The sequence below is a fragment of the Salvelinus fontinalis genome, chromosome 7, assembly GCF_029448725.1.
Source record: "Salvelinus fontinalis isolate EN_2023a chromosome 7, ASM2944872v1, whole genome shotgun sequence".
Taxonomy (NCBI): domain Eukaryota; kingdom Metazoa; phylum Chordata; class Actinopteri; order Salmoniformes; family Salmonidae; genus Salvelinus; species Salvelinus fontinalis.
In genome coordinates this window covers 21,292,223-21,312,116 of record NC_074671.1, presented here as the reverse complement: position 1 = coordinate 21,312,116, position 19,894 = coordinate 21,292,223, and the positions used below count along the sequence as shown (strand labels likewise).

At 44.9% G+C, this 19,894-nt stretch overlaps 1 protein-coding gene across 8 annotated transcripts in view; it reads left to right on the top strand.

Annotated features, from left to right (window-relative positions):
• Positions 1–19,894, top strand: part of LOC129859197 (receptor-type tyrosine-protein phosphatase mu-like) — a 306,071-nt gene that overhangs the window by 49,670 nt on the left and 236,507 nt on the right. For all 8 annotated transcript variants that reach the window (XM_055928653.1, XM_055928654.1, XM_055928649.1 and 5 more), the window contains exon 2: positions 10,480–10,602. In XM_055928653.1, coding sequence (XP_055784628.1) covers positions 10,480–10,602 — 123 coding nt within the window. The remainder of the gene's footprint in view (positions 1–10,479; positions 10,603–19,894) is intronic.

Sequence of the window (19,894 nt, the reverse complement as noted above, 5' to 3'; positions counted from 1 at the left end):
GACCCAGGTAATCACAGGAGACTGCGGAAATGATGGTAAGATGGAGCCTGCTAAATTGGTTTTCTCCCTTCCTGTGGATGTATGGACGGTGGCTGGGGATGGCCAAAAAAGGCATTGGAAGAGGGTAAAGCCATTGATGGCGTGCTGAGGCTGCTAAAACCAGACTGCTATTTGCAATGTCTCCTATCCACCTGTGGAGAAATGGGATTCTTCTTCTCCCCGTTCCTCGGACTCTGTCCCATCTCTGCTGGGTTGTGTACACCGCTGCTACGTTTCCATTAGTAGGATGTCCGCTCGGCTGATCAAGTGTATCTCCCAGCTGGGAGGTGGAGTGGGGTGGAGGGGGGGGGGGGGGGGGGGTGTAGTATCGAGCGAGTGGCCTCCTGGTGCGTAAAGTGAATGGTTGGCGATGGGCTGCCAGAGTTTGTGAGAAGCTCGATATGAGCATAATATGATTAATTACTTCTGCTGTTCGGGTCAATGGGCCTGCGTTTAAACCGCGGGTCACCTCTCAGCCTAATGCATTTTAGATTCTCACCCTTATTGATAGAGAAATAATGAAGTCATGAAAAGCCAAACTCTCCCGTCAACGTTTCAACGATTATATGGTCTTTGAGGTAGTCTCCCAAAGTTTACAGAAAATGGCTGGCAGATGATGCGGAAACTTATGGTAGAATAGATTTAGAAATTCCACAACTGCAGTGTAGTGGAACAGCAATGGGCAATTCCCAGTCTCTACATTTCAAGAGTAAAAACATTGATACAATTTCAGATTTTTTACAAAAAGTCCAGTGAAACTGATTCCGTATGGAACTAAACTCTTAAAAGCTGTTAGCTCTTACTACATTAGAACAGCCACAAAGTGAACCATGTCAGATGGTGTCATTAACTATAAAATGCCACCTTTCAAAATAGTCAGTCAAGTGACTAAGTGACTTAGTGCCATAACTTCAGAAATACACACCTATTACAATGTTCTCTAATGAAAAGAGTGGTTGATGCAGCTGACAAACTTTCCCCCTCAAACTGTAATGAAGAGAATAGTCTTCATCTACTGAGATGGACATGATAGGAAAGGGGGATACCTAGTCAATTGTACAACTGAATGCCTTCAACTGAAATGTGTCTTCCGTATTTAACCCAACCATTCTGAATCAGAGGTGCGGGGGGCTGCCTTAATCGACATCCACGTCTTCGGCGTCCGGGAACAGTGGGTTAACTTCCTTGCTCAAGGGCAGAACGACAGATTTGACCTTGTAGGGTCCTGGATGCAGTGGTGGAAAAAGTACCCAATTGTCATACTTGAGTAAATGTCTTGCTAGGTGACAGGGTAAATGGGTGACAGGGTAAATGTACATTTTCTTTAGAAATGTAAAAGTTGTAAAATAAAAATTGTCTATTTTATTTTTGGGGGGGGGGATCTGGACTTTACTAAGTAGTACTTTTAAAGTTATTTTTACTTAAGTACTTTACATCACTGCCTGTATGGCCAGTGGAATATGAGGTTGACTCGGAGCCATTCCTTTATCCCCCTGGGATCCTGCTCCCTTGTTGTTCTCCCAAATTATTTTGGGATTATCCTAATCTCCCTGACCTGGAGGCGGTCTGTTGTACTTGAGTTGAGGCCCGAAACTGTGAGGGCCTACCGGTCTGGCTGTTTGAGCTCTCTCTGCTGATGAAGGTACTGTAGATTGCAGCATGTGACATGCCCCTGTTGTTGATCTGTGATTTCCTCTCTTTGAACAGAGCCGCTGCAAATATTTTGGACCTTAGCTCACAGCCTGGCCGTACCGCAGGGCCCATTGCAATTCAGTGCCCCAGGGGCCCGTATACCGTTTGTAAAACACTGATTCCAAACACCAGAGCACATAATTGCAAGGTGTTAAGGGAAAACATGTGGTGAGAAGCACAGGGTGTAAAGCTCTTGTTTTTGTCTAGTCTTCCCAGAGAGTTATAACTTTGTGTTAGGCTGAGTTGCTGCGGCGACACGCAAGAGACAGTTTATCGCGGTTGCTCAAGAGTCATAAACGCATCGATGCAGAGATTGATGCATCTAATTCCCCCCGACTCTTTTTTTAATTTTTATTTCTGGGACCAGGCTGCTATCTGGATCAAGCTGGGGCAATACACGGCCTGACCAGCATCTCTCCTCCCCAATGGAAGATGTTAATCAGGGAAATATCTCTGCCTCCTTATTGGTTTTCCTCTAGAAGGAGAGATGACATTGGGAGAAAGCGAGAGAAAAGTATTCTGCAACTGATGATGACATGTAAATTGACCGCATTTTAAAAGCCTTTTCTAAAGGCCTCCCAAACTAAGCGGCATTCTCTTCAGACAGCCCATTCTGACAGAGCTAAGAAGGGTCCTCGACACCTGGCTAGCTCCCTCAGATAAACAAAAGCAAAAAAAACAAGGCCGCAATGGGCCCATCAGTCCCAAACGGGTTTAGCAGTGGGATTCTCAGGGCTCAGGCTCGTATCGGTGGCACAGCCGGGGATAGAGAGTGGAGAGATAGCAGGCATCAGGTTTTAAATTACCTGAGATTGCTTTTGTGCCTGGTGTTCTCTGGGGGCTGAGGGGAAGACAAGATGCTCATAAAGCCAGGAACAGGCCACAAGGGACCACCAAGCCCAAATGCACACTCGGGGGTTTCCCTCACCAGAGAGGACGGGGTGTTGGAGGCCATGTAATTGCCCAGCTGGGATGGGGTAGGAGGATGGCATTATTTCTACCATCTCTGTGTGGAATTACCTGTTATATAGGAAGCTGTTACTGGTGGAACAGGCGCTGCTAGGATAGGGAATGGGTACGAACCACATCTGCTCAGGCCTTGCATTGTTGAATTTATCAGGACACAAGCAGGTAGGCTTATGGGTATGACTCCTTATCAAGAACTGCCATTGCATTTTTTGTTGTTGTGGTGATGGAAATCACATTTATAGTTTGCTTGTTTAGGCAGTTTTTCTCAATACTGTTGGTGTGTAATAGATTTATCAGGCAACAAAAGTGGCAGTTTTAGTCAGACACAAATGCACAAACTTTCCAGAATTATAAAAAATAACAAAGTGAACCACATATCCTCTTTAAGAATAACTACTGTAGTGGTACCGGGTCCAACAATAAAAGCCCTTTTAAGGAAAACTTTGGAGGAATGGGTTCCATCATGAGGAGGAGGATTATTGATTGTGGCCGGTGGCTCAATGCCATGAAAAGACTGATGGAGTTTTAAAAATGCACAACATATCAGACTATAAAGGCCAATGGAGCGCCTCTCACACAGAAATCTGAAATATTTACCACATAAATCTTGTACCGGCTTTAGTGTAGCTTTGGTCTGTTTGCTTGTTTTATTTTCTTCTTGAAAGGCAGAGAAGATGACCGGGAAGAAGCGTTATCGATCGAGGAGGATGGAGGGAGATTGGGTCCTTTGAGGCCCCGTCAGACCCTTTCATGTACACCCCAACGTCTCGCTAAAGTATTGCTCACTCATTTGCAGAGGGATCAATTCAACTGGCTGTCCACACTGTTTACATTTACTTTTTGCCAGACTGGCTCTGGAGAGTAGGTTTGGGTGGGATCCAGATGTTCATATAGTCATACCGTCCTTCTCTCATCCTGGGATTTATGGTATTACCGGTTTAGTACACAAGGGGTGCCCCCAAAAAATGCTAAAAAGCCCAGAGTGCTAATATAATTTGCACAAGTAATAGCGAATGGAGGCTGCTAGCTAAATATGCCATCAAGTGCAAATGAAAATAAACAACATGCAAAGACCGGCAATCCATCTCATAAAGTTAGACATATATAGGTAGGAGCTAGCGAATGTCATTTTTGGTGAGTTTAGACATTTCCAAGTGAATGTGAACGAGAGACATTGTGCAAATGTAAGATTTTTATTTTACATTTTTATTATTCTTTTTATTTATTTGACTCCCTTTTTCTCCCCAAATTCGATCGAATTACGATCTTGTCTCAAATCTGAAACTCCCCAACTGGCTCGGGAGAGGCGATGGTCGAGTCATGCGTCCCCCGAAACATGACCCGCCAAACCTCGCTTCTTAACCCCTTTGTTATGTCAAGCTTAAATACGTTTAGGAGTGAACATTTGCTTAGCAAGTCACATAATAAGTTGCATGGACTCGATCTATGTGCAATAATTGTGTTTAACATTATTTTTGAATGACTACCTCTGTACTCAACACCTACAATTATCTGTAAGTGAATTTCAAACACAGATTCAACTGCAAAGACCAGGGAGGTTTTCCAATGCCTCGCTAAGCAGGGCACCTATTGGCAGATTGAAAATTCAAAAAAGAAGACATTGAATATCCCGTTGAGTATGGTGAAGTTATTATTTACACTTTTGTATGGTGTAGCAATACAGTCACTACAAAGATACAGGCGTCCTTCCTAACTCAGTTGCCAGAGAGGAAGGAAACCATTTAGGAATTTCATCACGATGCAAATGGTGACTTAACATTTAAAGAGTTTAATGGCTGTGATAGGAGAAAGCCGAGGATGTATCAACAGCATTGTAGTTTCGCCACAATACTAACCTAATTGACAGAGTAAAAAGAAGGAAGCCTGTTCAGATTAAAAATGTCAAAACATGCATCCTGTTTGCAACAAGGCACTAAAGTAAAACTGCAAAACATGTGGCAAAGCAATTAACTTTTTGTCCTGAATACAAATGTTTATGTTTGGGGCAAAACCAACACATCACGGAGTACCATTCTTCATATTTTCAAGCATAGTGGTGGCTGCATCATGTCATGCTTGTCATCTGCAAGGACTAGGCAGTTTTGTCAGATAAAAATAAACAGAATAGAGCTAAACAAAATCATAGAGAAACCTGGTTCAGTCTGCTTTCCAACAGACACTGGGAGACACATTCACCTTTCAGCAGGACAATAAGCTAAAACACAATGCCAAATATACACGAGGAGCTTACCAAGACATTGAATGTTCCTGAATGGCCTAGTTAGTTTTGACTTGAATCCCACCTTGTAATGCAACAAAATGTGGAAAAAGTCCAGGTGTGTGAATACTTTCTGAAGACGCTGTGTTCTAAAGATCTATTGTTACGTTGTCGTCTGTGTCTTGCTACACCAAACAAAATGGGAGGTGATGGAGTGAAGTTGAGTTAAATTGCTATTCGCAGTACAATACCAAGACCAACAGTCTGGAACTAAACACCTCCCTCTGCAACTGGATCCTGGATTTCCTGACGGGCCGCCTCCAGGTGGTAATGGTGGGCAACAACACATCTGCCACACTGATCCTCAACACAGGGGCCCCTCGGGTGCACGCTTAGTCCCCTCCTGTACTCCCTGTTCACCCACGACTGCGTGGCCAAGCACGACTCCAACACCATCATTAAGTTTGCTGACGACAACAGTGGAAGGCCTGATCACCAACGAGACAGCCTATTGGGAGGTCAGTGACCTGGCAATGTCGTGTTAGGTCACTGACCTGGCAGTGTGGTGTTAGGTTACCTCTCCCTCAATGTGAGCAAGACAAATCAGATGATCGTGGACTACAGGAAAAGGATGGCTTAACACACCCCCATTACATCGATGGGGCTGTAGTGGAGCGGGTCGAGAGTTTTTCAAGTTCCTTGATGTCCACATCACCAACAACCTATCATTGTGAAAACACACGAAGACAGTTGTGAAGAGGGCAGACAACTCCTTTTCCTCCTCAGGAGATTTATAAGATTTGGCATGTGTCCCCAGATCCTCAAATAGTTAAACAGCTGCACCATCGAGAACATCCTGACAGGTTGCATTACCGCCTGGTATGGTAACTGCTCGGCATCTGACCGTAAGGCACTACAGAGGGTAGTGTGTATGGCCCAATACATCATTGAGGCCAAGCTTCCTGCCATCCAGGACCTATATTCTAGCCGGTGTCAGAGGAAGACCCCAAAAATTGTCCGATTCCAGTCACCCAAGTCATAGACTTATCTCTGCTACCGCATGGCAAGTGGTACCGGAGCACCAAGTCTATGTCCAAAAAGGCTCCTTAACAGCTTCTACCCCCAAGCCATAAGACTTAACAATTAATCAAATGGCCACCTGAACTATTGACCCTTCCCTTTGTTTTTACACTGCTGCTACTCACTGTTTATTATCTATGCATATTCACTTTACCCCTACCTACAAGTACAAATTACCTCAACTAATCTGTACCCCTGCACATTGACTCTGGTCCGATAACCCCTGTATTTAGCCTCGTTATTGTTATATAATCTTATTGTTTTTATATATTTTTTCAACTTTAGTTCATTTAGCAAATATATTCTTGAACTCCATTGTTGGTTAAGGGCTTGTAAGTAAGCATTTCACGGTAAGGTTGTGTTTGGTGCGTGTGACATAATTCATTGGTCGCCTTCAAATAAAAAATGGTATGACTCTTGGCATCATTTTAATGTCAAGGTGTCAAAGCAAATTTCAGGAACCCAAGAACAATCCACCAGGGATGTCTTGTCTTTGTCCAACCCATTCAAAGCAGGGCCTTGGACACATGCAGTACCATCCCTCTTACATTAGAGCAGACCTGAGTTGTTGCCAGAAGAGTGACCAGAGCGCATGGCCCTATTGAATTACATTACATGACCAGTATCAATAGCAGACAGCATTGAATAGAAAAGGTTTAAAAACACAGTAGTGACCCTTAAAATATCTCATAGATCAGTCAGAGACTACCCTGCCACAGGTAGGATATCAAACTTAAGCAGCTGCGAGAACATTGCCTTTCAGCTTGTAGTCTCTCTGTCCGCCTCATATCAGCGGGTCATTATTAAACCGGCGAACTGCCCACACCGCCAAATAGTAAATGTGTGTTTACCTCCCCGTCGTCAAAATATAATCACAGCGTTGTAATCTTAACCCCCGAAACAGCGTGTTCCGGGGAAAAGGCCCTGCGACCTGCCGTCTGCGTCTGCCGATAACGGGAGGAGCGAGATTTTAAAAACTGTTGCTCCTCACCGCTGAGTAATTTTTTAAATAGCACTATCCAGTCTCCCCATGGGGAAGGGAAGAGCAGCTTTTTTCTGAGGGGTGAATAGAATGGGCTAAATATCTTTGTTGCTGAATGTTTCCACCTCTCTCTGCATTCTGTGCGTGTGGATTTAATGGCTCGACGGGGGTCCAAGTAAATTGATTCTACCATCGTGGGGTAAGGACACAGTGGCGGGCCACCAGTGGCGATGAATGAAAGAGCTATCGCCTGCAAGTCACTCTCCCTGCTCGCTGACTCCACTAGCACCACGCTGCTTCCAGTCATTTCAATAGAGAACACAACCTCACATTCACTGGCTATTTTTTTTCTCTCCCTTTTGATATGGACCTGTGTATGTGTTTTTGTGTGTGTGTGCGCTGCAGATGCAGCAGTGTAAACAGCAGAATAGGCCTAAACATCTCTCTTCCTGACTACCGATCTGTGTTTCGTGTGCCATGGTCCCTGTAATGTATCAGTTGAATGTTCTCAGTGTTGTTTCATATTACCAACATGTAGGTGTGACATGGTACACTAACTGATTAGCAATGCCTGCTTGGTCTTTGACCTACTAGTCTAGTTGCAGTGTGCTACAAGGCATCTAATTGTTGACCGTGTTTTAAATCGAGGCTTATGATCCTGTTGGAAATCCCCCCTATAGTTTCCACTCTTTGATAGTCTCTGATGTTACCCTTTGAATCTCTGCTCTAGGATATGTTGTGTACAGTAGACATGACAATAAGTTTCTCTCAGAACCAAAGACAACAAGCTTATCACTTCATCCTGTCTCTGAAAGCCCAAATGACTAGTTGTTCATGTAGAAACGAAATGGCGTCAGAATGCAGAGATAATACTGTCAAAATCAGAGCAAAGCAGCTCAGAAAAATGTTTTTTGTCGGTGTTGTTGCTGGCTGGTAGGCGATCAGTTTTCCCCCCGCACAGTACACAACAAGCGCTTAAATTACATGCATCTCAGAGTCATTACATCTAAACCTCGACAAGACGTCAAAGCCCATGGTGTCGCTAAAATATATTTATCCGCCGTCTTTTCAAGGAATTGAATCACACCCGTGCAGCCAAAGAAACACCGCTTAAGGGTAAGCACATGGAAAGGCGGGGATTTACTCACTTCCTCTTTGAATATGGCAATACTGAGCTTTTTGCCTTGCTTTATTTACTCCTTCCACGATATGTGGTTGATATGTTTTGTGTGTGTAAATCCTCTGTCAATTTACTGAATGTCACACTGGGTTCTGAACAATATGTGAGCGACGCACTCAGCCGTACTTTTTTTTTTATTACAAAGGCAGGCCTTTGTTCAATCACCTCAGAACTTGTTTATACACAGAGGACATTGCACATAGCAGCGTATTTATATTCTACCTGACCTGTTATATTCATGTAAGTGGAAGTTGAATCCAATCAAAGCCGGCTTCCCTCCATGGCTACTGCCAGGTATACAGATATCAGTTAGAAGCAGTTGTGACAGGAAAATCTGAAAGTGTTCTCAGGACGGTTGTCAAGTTGTGGTAGAAGCTGAAGTTGTGGTGTTCCTCTGTCTGTGGTTGTCATAATGTCAGGTTTGCCTGTTACTATTAGGCGTTTGTGGGTGTGTGGCGAGCTTTTTGACAGCCTCATAGTGGTAGTTCCGATGGTAGCATGACCTGTAGTGGCTGTGATGACATTGGAAAGTCTATGCTACTGTACAACACTAGATAACCAAGAGTATGTGGACACCTGCTTGTCGAACATCTCATTCCAAAATCTTGGCCATTTAATATGGAGTTGGTACCCCTTTGCTGCTATAACAGCCTCCACTTTTCTTGGAAGGCTTTCCCGCTAGATCATTTTTTTATTTTATTACCCCTTTTTCTCCTCAATTTCATGATATCCAAATTGATAGTTAGTCTTGTCCCATCGCTGCAACGAGGCGAAGGTCGAGAGCCGCGCGTCCTCCGAAACGCGACCCTGCCAAGCCGCACTGCTTCTTGACACAATGCTCGCTTAACCCGGAAGCCAGCCGTAACAATGTGTGGGAGGAAACGCCATACACCTGGTGACCGTGTCAGCGTGCATTGCACCCGGCCCACCACAGGAGTTACTAGTGCGCGATGGGACAAGGACACCCCTGCTGGCCAAACCCCCCTTTAACCTGGAAGACGCTGGGCCAATTGTGCGGCAATTGCGCGGCCGGCTGCAACAGAGCCTGGACACTAACCCAGAATCTCTAGTGGCACAGCTAACACTGCGATAGACCACTGCGCCACTCGGGAGGCCTAGATGTTGGAACATTGCTGCGTGGACTTGCTTCCATTCAGCTACAAGAGCATTAGTGAGGTCGGGCACTGATGTTGGGAGATTAGGTCTGGCTCAGTCGGCATTCCAATTCATCCCAAAGTTGTTTGATGGGGTTGAGGTCAGGGCTCTATGCAGACCAGTCAAGTGCTTCCACACAGGGTTCTGTATGGAACTCACTTTTTGCACAGGGGCATTGCCATGCTGAAACAGGAAAGGTCCTTGCCCAAACTGTTGCCACAAAGTTGGAAGCACAGAATCGTCTAAAATGTCATTGTATGCTGTAGCGTTAAAATTTCCCTTCACTGGAACTAAGGGGCCTAGGCTGAACCATGAAAAACAGCCCCAACCCATTATTCCTCCTCCACCAAACTTGGCACTATGCATTCGGGCAGGTAGCATTCTCTTGGCATCTGCCAAACCCAGATTAGTCCATCAGACTGCCAGATGGTGAAGCATGATTCATCACTCTAGAGAACGCGTTTCCACTGCTCCAGAGTTCTATGGCAGGGAGCTTTACACCACTACAGCCGACACTTGGCATTGCGCGTGGTGATCTTAGGCTTGTGTGTGGCAGCTCGACCATGAAAGCCCATTTCATGAAGCTCCCGATTTTAACAGTTATTGTGCTGACGTTGTTTCCAAAGGCAGTTTGGACCTCTGTAGTGAGTGTTGCAACCGAGGACTATTTTTTACACACTCCGCACTCGGCAGTCCAATTCTGTGTGCTTCTGTGGCCTACCACTTCACGGCTGAGCCGTTGTTGCTCCTAGACGTTTCCACTTCACAATAACAGCACTTACATTTGACCGGGGAAGCTAGCCAGAAATTTGATGAACTGACTTGTTGGAAAGGTGGCATTCTATGACGGTGCCACGTTGAAAGTCACTGAGCTCTTCAGTAAGACCATTCTAATGCCAATGTCTGAAATAGTTGAATCTGCTAATTTGAAGGGGTGTCCACATACGTTTAGATGTATAGTGTATGTATTACTGCAGACAAAGCTACAGGAGTTGTATTCTATAATTTGCTTCCTTGTATTTTCTCTCTCTTTCTACCAGTGTTGAATTTTTTTCTATTTCTCTCCCTCTGTCCCACTCTAACATGAACTACACAGTATGCCTTATTGAATGTGTTGTGTTTCTCCAGCACTGGTTCTAAATCCTATTTTGTTGTATTCCTCAGGTGACTGTAACTTTGAGGGGCCCTACACAGCATGCGGCTACAGCCAGGGTAAGGACGATGACTTTGAATGGGAGCAGGCTAACACCATGGAGAGGCCGTCGCCCAACCCCTGGATGCCCACAGGTCAGTCTTCATCCTCTTCCTCTTTCTCATCCCCCCCCCTCCCCACCCAAACAGAAAGCCCCTGAAAAACAGAGAACCCATTCAACCCAATGACCCACTCACTCAGCACTAAGCATTTGCTCTTATTGTATTATCAAGGGAACGTCTCCCAAAGAGAAAATCCCCCAACTGGGTATGACTGTGATCTCTTCTACAGATAAGGTGGTTCCTTTTGAATGTTTACTCTCTTAAAGGAAACGTGGCAGATTTACACTCTGCTCAGCATTGGGCTGTATTCAATGTCATTACTCTCCCTTTGTTGGGCCTGCAACTCATCATCTCACTTCGATGGGGCAGCAATAGTCGCAGTGAAATGTTGTGCCAACGTTGAGAAATAGCTTAGTGATGGCACCCGCTTTGACCTTTCTAATGAGGTCTACAAGACAGTGGCTCTTCTGTGTGAGCAGAGGTTTCTGTGGATAGAATGAGCACAGGATGAAACGGTCTATAGTCTCCGACGGCACAGCCAGTGTGGATTCATCTATGGTATTCATGGAGGAATGATGTGTTTACAATGCCTCTGCAGGCCGGTTAGTGCTGGTTATTGATTAACATCTAGCCCAATAGTTGCCAGAGGAAGATTTAGCTACACTAGAGATTAATGATGTCCAGGGTAATTATTATATCTTTTTTTCATATACAGGGTTAACAAACGGCTTCCTTTTAAATCTGATGAATTTCATGAACACAGTTTTTGTTGTGCAGTTTGTCCGTATGTAGCTGTGGCTTGAAACGCCAACAATTTAATGTTTGATTTTGTAGGGCTATTGTCAGAGCCTATTTCATAGATAAAATAGAATTAAAATGCTCTTTCATATATCATGTTTTAGTTGCCATTTCTGATTTTAAAAAAAATAAAAAACAAGAACCCCTTGTCAGATGCTCTTCAATTATTTCACATAAATTGAATCTCCTCCACAATGACATTGAAATACATTTAAGAAATGTTCAATGCCTCTTTCATTTGCTGTACAATGAGCTCCCCCGGCACAGCATTGATCGCTTCCTCAATTTCAAACGGAAGAGTAATTGCCACAAAGGGAATCGACTAGCACCCTTTGATAATTGACTGAGGATGAAGAGGAGGCCACTCAGTCACTCGATAACAAAGGTGACGCCTTTGGACAAATGGACCCCTGTTTTCCCTCTTAAATCTGATAAATCAGAGGCCCAATTCGCATGAAAGCCACATCTCTTCGCTCTCACTTTCTCTGCTCTCATCCAGCTTGCCAACTGACAGCCAGGCTAGAATTAATTACCTGGACATTTGCTAATTTCATCTCTTTCCCACCTACTCCACGTCCATCGTCCAATGCCCTCTCTGTCTGAGAAATGACCTGACATAGCCAGGGAAGACGGGGAGGTGTTTACTTTTCCATTGGAAGGGTGATTTATGTGGCTACAATGGGGAGGCGGCGTAAGTTTAAAGCGTGGCTCGGCAGAGGGCTGTGACATAGTCAGGCCCTGGCTCCAGGACCTTTTTAATTGACACCCGCTATGGCGACGGAACTCTAGTTGTGGCGGTCCAGAGGCCACTGCATTAGCATCATATTGTTTTCTCTAAGGAGCATCCCTTCTCTCTGATTGCAGCTCCCCCCCCCCCCCCCCCCCCCCCCCTCCGTTATTGCCTACCCTCAATATCCTTTGCTGTGATTTACACACCGGAGTATGTAGGTGCTGCGGAGAGCAATAAATCGAGCTTCTACCTTTAAAAAAAAAAAAATGTACTCACCCCTCACGCTGCATTGTTGTCAGCGGCCAGTTAGGGCGATGTCATGCGAACGTGTGAATGGTTTTTGGTATAGTAAATGCTCAAAGCTAATTTGAGCGCAACTGACAACTGTTGAGATTTATATATCTCTCTCTATGTATAACAGGTTATGTCAGTTGGGCCTGTGCCAGTCAGTATTACATATTCGTGTATGATTAAGGAGTGGCCTGTCGTAATAGTAGGACTATATATTCCCTCTCTCGTCTTACAGCTAAGTTCTATATCCAAATGTTTCCACCAGGCCACATTACGTTATGTCTTGCTCATAGAAGTAATTCTATTTCTATCATGTCTGCCTTCCATCCAGGAGAGGACAGGGGGGTGGCTGTGTTCTCTGCTCTGGGAGATAGAGTGCTAATTAAGAGCCATAAGAAGTCTTATGACCCCTGTTTGAGGAAGTGGGCCAAGCACGGCGAGGTCTGGAGAAAGGCACTTGAGGGCAAGAAGGACACAATGGCCACTGGCCTGACTTGAAATCTAGGTCTGAATGACCTCTGACCCTGATGGCTCATAGCCACCTGCTGAGATGTAGGGGGAGGGTTGTAAGTGGGTGTAGCTACACCCTAGGGTGTCTTATAACATGTCAGAGGGACACACTGACTGGACACAATAGAACAGAGGTTATACATGCCATGTTAGTTTCTCAATCATCCTGACCTATGGCTCTGAGGCGTTTGATGAGTGGCCAAAGAGCTCAAACCCATCAACACAGCACGGCTCCTTGGATGAGGCTGGCCGTCAGAGTCAGTCTCAGAACTCACTGACTGGACCTCACGGTCTCCCAGTCTGTTGGCTGTATCTAGTTACCAGACTTGCTGTCTTTCTGAGGCTTGAAATGATTCCTCACCTACTGCCATAACAGGTGTAAACCCCCTTTGTTGCTTTTAGGGTTTATCTATCCTGCTGAATCTCTCTGAGATCCAACCAGCGCTAATGGCGTGGTAAATCCAAATGCTTGACTTCGGACTTCCTCCGTTACCAAAAGGATGGAGATGGAATTGACTCGGAGCTCTTCAATACAAGGTTGTAATGTGGTCAAGTAGCCTCTGAGAGTGTCCGACTTTGTCTCCCGTGTAGATAACGCAATTCTGAACCCATTACGTCTCTGTTGGCAATTCATCTTGGGCAAAACGTTACTGTTTGTTTCAGATGGAGAACAGAAGTGGCGAGATACCGTTAAGTTTTCTCCTCGTTTAACCTTCTGATGGTCACGTTGTAAACATGTCTGTAAAATCAAATCAAATGTTCCTTGGTGTCCACAAAGAGAACCAGCCCTAGTAAAACATTTTTTTATATAAGACCAAAGGGGAGGAAAGTGGCTTCACTAATGGACAAACCACCTCTGCATTTGCCGGCGTGCCTTTTTAGATGACGTGTAAAAGATGGACCCATATTCAGGTACAGCCCCCCCATATCTAGGGAAACAAGCTGGTGAATAATAGGGTCTCTGTCTGGGTGAGAGGCAAACCGTGAGTGGGCAAAACACAGACGTTCACATATCCCTTCCGTAACAGTCCCATCATGCATTACACCGACAAGTATCGCTTTGCAGCATGACGGAGGGAACTCATTCTGAAATGGCATTATTGCACGCCACTACTCTCCTCATCCATCAACAGTCGAACGCAGAGCGATCTCACTGTCAGCAAACAGACTCCCGGTGTATCCAAACCCCCAGTAAAGTTGTCTGTACTGTGGAAACGTTAATAACCTGTGAGAGTGCAGTAGGGCTAAGTCAGATGACCGTGCTGTTCTGCTCTAATGAAAGAATCCTATGGTACTGCTGTGACTAGCGTGTTATTCCAGCTTTGTGTAATGCGAGCGCCACCGTGGAAAGAAGGTTAAAAGTGAATGACCCATGTAACTGCTGACCTAGCTGGCCTATCAGATCTGGGTTTACTGTACTGAGCTACTTCTTCCTTCAGTGTGTGGGAGCGGGGAGCATGTGACGTTGATGTGATGTTTTTTTCTTTCTTTCGCTCTACTCTTGCTCTCTCCCTTCCCCCCTTTCGAAACCCAGATAACGTTCATAGTTTGCACAAATGAGGTAATTGCCTCAGTGCTGTGTGCAATTTGCACTCTCTCTTTCCTCGCACAGCTCAAATACTGTTAACTTTTTGGTTCTGAGATGAATGTCAATAATATTGTTTTAAAATAGTAAAAGTGTCATACTACTTTTTTAGCGGTTGATCTAGGGTACATGACTAGTTTTACACGCTCCAGTGGAGCATTCTAACTGGTAAATTTCATAATGTAATTTTGTCATCATACACAGCTGGTCTATTCACAGACGGTGTCAGTGGGTCCTTGTACAGTAACTCTGAAAGAGTCATGGTAATGCTCCCTACTCCCTACAATATAAACGCAACATGTAAAGTGAAAGATGACAGAATTTGTCCGTACGCACAAACAGCTTCTTTCTCAGAAATGTTGTGCACACATTTGTTTACATCCCTGTGAGTGAGAATTTCTCCTTTGCCAAGATAATCTGTCCACCTGACAGGTGTTGCAGGTAAAGAAGCTGATTAAACTACATGATCATAACACAGGTGCAGCTCAAGCCACAGATGTCTCAAGTTTTGAGCGATTGTGCAGTTGGCATGCGGAAATGCAGGAATGTCCACCAGAGCTGTTGCCTGAGAACTTTATGTTCATTTCTCTACCATAAGCCGCCTGACTTTAAAAAAAAGAAAGAATTTGGCAGTACGTCCAACTGGCCTCACAACCGCAGACCACGTGTAACCACGCCAGACTGGGACCTCCACACCCGGCTTCTTCACCTGTGGGATCTTCTGAGACCAGCCACCCGGACAGTTGCTGAAATTGGGGGTTTGCACAAACGGTCAAAAGAACGTCTCAGGAAAGCTCATTTGCGTGCTTGTCATCCTCACCAGGGTCTTGACCTGACTGCAGTTCGCCATTGTAATTGACTTCAGTGGGCAAATGCTCACATTCGATGGCCACTGGCATGCTGGCGAAGTGTGCCCTTCACGGATGAATCCTGTTTTCAACTGTACCGGGCAGATGGCAGACAGCGTGTATGGTGTTGTGTGGGTGAGCGTTTGCTGATGTCAACATTGCGAACAGAGTGACCCATTGTGGGGTTAGGGTATGCGCAGGCATAAACTACGGACAACAAATACAATTGCATTTTAGCGATGGCATTTTGAATGCACCGAGTTACCGTAATGAGATCCTGAGGCCCACTGCCGTGCTATTTGTCCGCCAACATCCCCTCATGTTTCAGCATGATAATGCAAGACCCCATGTCGCAATTATCTGTACACAATTCCTGGAAGCTGAAAATGTCCCAGTTCTTTCATGGCCTGCATACTCACCAGACATGTCACCCATTGAGCATGTTTGGGATGCTCTGAATCAACGTGTACAACCGCGTGTTCCAGTTACTGCCAATATCCAGTAACTTTGCACAGCCATTGAAGAGGAGTGGGACAACATTCCACTGGCCACAATCAGCAGCATGATCAACTCAATATGAAGGAGATATGTCATGCTGCATGAGGCAAATGGTAGTCACACCTGATACTGGGTGTTTCACAAACTGGATACTACCGTACTCCGAGCACGTAAATTGGAGCACGGCAGGGTCGGCGTATGAGTCCGACTCAAAGTATGCGAAATGGCGCAGGGAAGGCACTTGAATGCGTACTCCGTTTGTGTGCATAATTTATTTTGAAGCACGCATCGATGCAAGCTTCAACGGAAAGTATTCAAAGGAACATGATGCAACCACGTAAAAATGACTCACATTTTCTTAAAGTCAAAGACTGAAGCAAGAGAAAATATACTCCCGACTTCAGAATTAAATGTTGCCTCACATTGTAATGTTGCCTCACATCATCACATATGTTGCCTGACTACAATATTTTAGTTTGATACCTTAATTAACACAGCATGTATTTATTAACTGGTTAGCTGAACTTGGCCAGAAAGAATTGTTAGTTAGCTACCCACAAATAATTAACATCTACCTTGGATAACATTGATTTTAGGTCATTGTTGCCTATTATACTATCTGGTTAGCTACATTATTACGATTAACATAAACGTACTTTTGCTTTGTGTATATCTTGTTTCATCTATTGCAATTGTCCTGGCTAGAAGAAGGAAGGTTCAGTGAATGGGTAAGTAGATAGTAAGTCAATAGGCTTAACTGGCTGGCTAGGTAGCTAGCTAACCATGAATAATTGTCATCACATATATCTAGCTGATAATTATGAAGTAAAATGTTTGCTTTGTGTATGTCTTGTTTAGTCCCTATTGTTGCCATTGTCCTGGCTGGAAGAAGGTTCAGTGAATTGGAGATGCAGCGTGAGGTAATACATTAGGGGGAGTGTGAGTGCTTCTCAAATATGTTTTATGCGTTCTCCACACTCTTGTACTCACAAGAACGTACTCAAGAGAACGTCCTTGGAGAATGCACTTGGAGCATGGTAGTATGCATTATTGAGAAACACCCAATGCCTGGTTCTGATCCACTCCCCTATTCTGGTTCTGATCCACTCCCCTATTCTGGTTCTGATCCACTCCCCTATTCTGGTTCTGATCCACTCCCCTACCTTTGTTTTAAAGGTATCTGTGACCAACAGGTGCATATCTGTATTCTCGGTCTTTTACCTAGTCTGCTTTTCCCTTTACTGCTTTTACCTCGGCGTATGGTATGTAGGCCTATTTGAACCGTTGTTATTGCAGCCAGCTCCAACAGGACTTTATAATATATAAATCAAATCCAGATGTATATTGACCTGGGCAAGGTTTCGATTGATACATGTTTTAATGTTTCTCATTCTAGACCCAATCCTGCCTCTCTGCTCTCCATGTTCATGACCTGATATGAACTGTCCAGGTCAGCAAATATCTAATCTGAGTCTGTCGAGACTCGCTCTGTGATTGGTTGGCAGTGACAGAGCTAAGAAGCTATTGTTTGTTTTTGTTTTTTTCCCCTCGCTACACAACTCCCCAATTCTGCTACTACGACAATTTAATTGCAGGGAGCATGTTTCCCCGGCTAAGCCCATGAAAAACAATAATCTGTGTTTAATACCTTTTTCCTGCGCTGCGACAGAGAAAAGAACCACTCCTTTCAGCAGAAAAGAGGCCTGGGCTTTGGCAGGGTATTACTGGCTCTGACTGTGGGCGGACTGTCAATAAACACACTACCTCAAATTAAATGTGGAAAATAATATTTGCCATTTCTTTCCAGGCTTTTTGTGTTATTATTTTTCGGTTGATGCTCTTAGGCTTATAGTCACATCAGAAACTAGTACTGTACTTTTTTGATGTGGCTTGAGTATTTTCACTTAGTGCTAAAACAGACATAGTCTCTTAATAATGATTTCCCACGGTAATCTCGGTTAACTCTATTTTAATACCACACATGGCCTTACATGGATTTAGTTGAACATATTCAGATTAGTCCTTTTCCTCTCACCACTGTAATGGTTCGACCTTCAATGTTAACCCATAGAAATAGCATTCGCTGCACTCAACTGTGCATCACACTGGCATCAATACATGTAAAGAGGGACAGAGAATAAATATGAAAATGTGTTTACTGCTGAATACACAATGATCTGCTTTGGGTTCCACCATCCGAGGCCTGCGGGATACGACCCTTATCAGTCACACTCGCTGCAGAAATGGGAGCTGCCAAGGCGACCACGACAGAGTATCCTGGCTCGCACCACAGATTGATTGGCTCCAACCAGAACTGTCCCTTAATTACAGTAGAGGGTGAAAGGCGACAGTGAGACAGACCGTTTTAAATGCACACTGCCTGGCCAGTATTCATGATTTATGAATCGTTATTATTCGAGGGGGCGACCAGAGTCTGCGTAGTGCTCCTGTTATTAATATTTTAAATATGGCTTGTTTGTTATCAGGGCAGACACAGCTGCTCCCAGTTCATCTATGCACAGAGACCTGCTTTCATGTGACCGACAATTCAAGTTGTTACGCGTCAAAGCGACCTCACAACCACATTCCTTCCATTCAGTATTGTAAGCGTATATCAGACACAGCAGTACACCTTCAAAAGCGGTGACTGAAATAATATGGCTGCCTACCTCTGAGAATGGCTGGTTCTGTTGCTTGCGCAATCTCTCCTCTGTACTGTATATGCAAGGCCCAGACTCAGTAAGACAGTCTGAAGCGTCCGCCGCCTCTTTGCTCTGAAACTGAAACTAGAGCCCTTGTTTGTATCCACCACCCTGGATGTTAGGATTTTAATCAAAGTGTGGCTCATAAACAAAGTCCGTCTTTGGAAGGAAACGCTGGACTCCAGCCTCCTTCATGTCAGTGATGACCGCCAATGTTTTGGAGCTGCAATCTGTCTGTGGGATCATTCCTTGGACAGCTACTCACCAGTGTAAATGCAACATATTGCGCCAAGCCTTTTGCTACAGGGCTGAAATTAAACCAGTGCATTACTGTATTTAAAGGCCTTGGATATCCAGTCATGGTACTGTACACGTCACTCCTGCTTTTCAGGTTTGTCTGAAGTTTGTTCAGACGGTTGAACAATCCACAACTGTGGGCTACAGCATGACTTCACTACCTGCTTCTGTGTGTCACGGTTAGCCTGACCTCTGAACTCTATCATACTGATCTGTCTGACTGTTCTAAAAGGCTTGTTACCAGTTACTGCCCTCTCTGCCAGCCCAAATGAATTCGCAGCAGTCTCGCTAACCCCCTGACGCACCGGGAACAGCGGCTAATTGCTCAGACAATGTTTGCAGAGACGACGGGTATCGTGTCCCTTGGCAAGGTTTCAGTGCATTATGCAGAGCAGTGGGAGGAGAGGGGGTAGAGGGGGACCGGCGCATCCCCTGGGGAGGTGACATGATCCCCATGGCGGGGGCGAGGGGGAGTAATTGGGACCAGCGAGTGAATAAAGACAACTTTATTACATTACAGACGGGTCAAGGCACACAGCACAGTTCTTGCCCGGCGTTCAGATAGAGCTGCCTGCTCACGCCCCGTGCACACACAAACACACACACACACACACACACACACACACACACACACACACACACACACACACACACACACACATACACACACACACACTGGGTTGTTTATCGGTTTACCTGCCCCTCTCTGTGATTAACACTGATCGCCACGCCGACGGCTCGAAACAGATTTCAGGCAGCTGTCATGCTTATGTCCCCTTTATCACTCTAATTTGGGGGGTAGGGGAGACTGTGTGGCTATGGCAGGAAAACATACTGTCCCCCCCCCCTCCTTGTTTTGTTCTGGTCAGGCCTAGTATAACCAGTTGAATCCTAATGACCTTGTTATTTTGATCCAACGCAGAGGCGACGGATTCTATTTGTTTCCCATCTGTCTCATCAATTAGTACCTGAAGCTGAGTACTTCATACAGCGGGTGCTGTTACAAGAAGCCACAGTGGAAGTGGAGTACGTGACTTGACTTCAGCAAGTTCCTTCATAGTTTTAG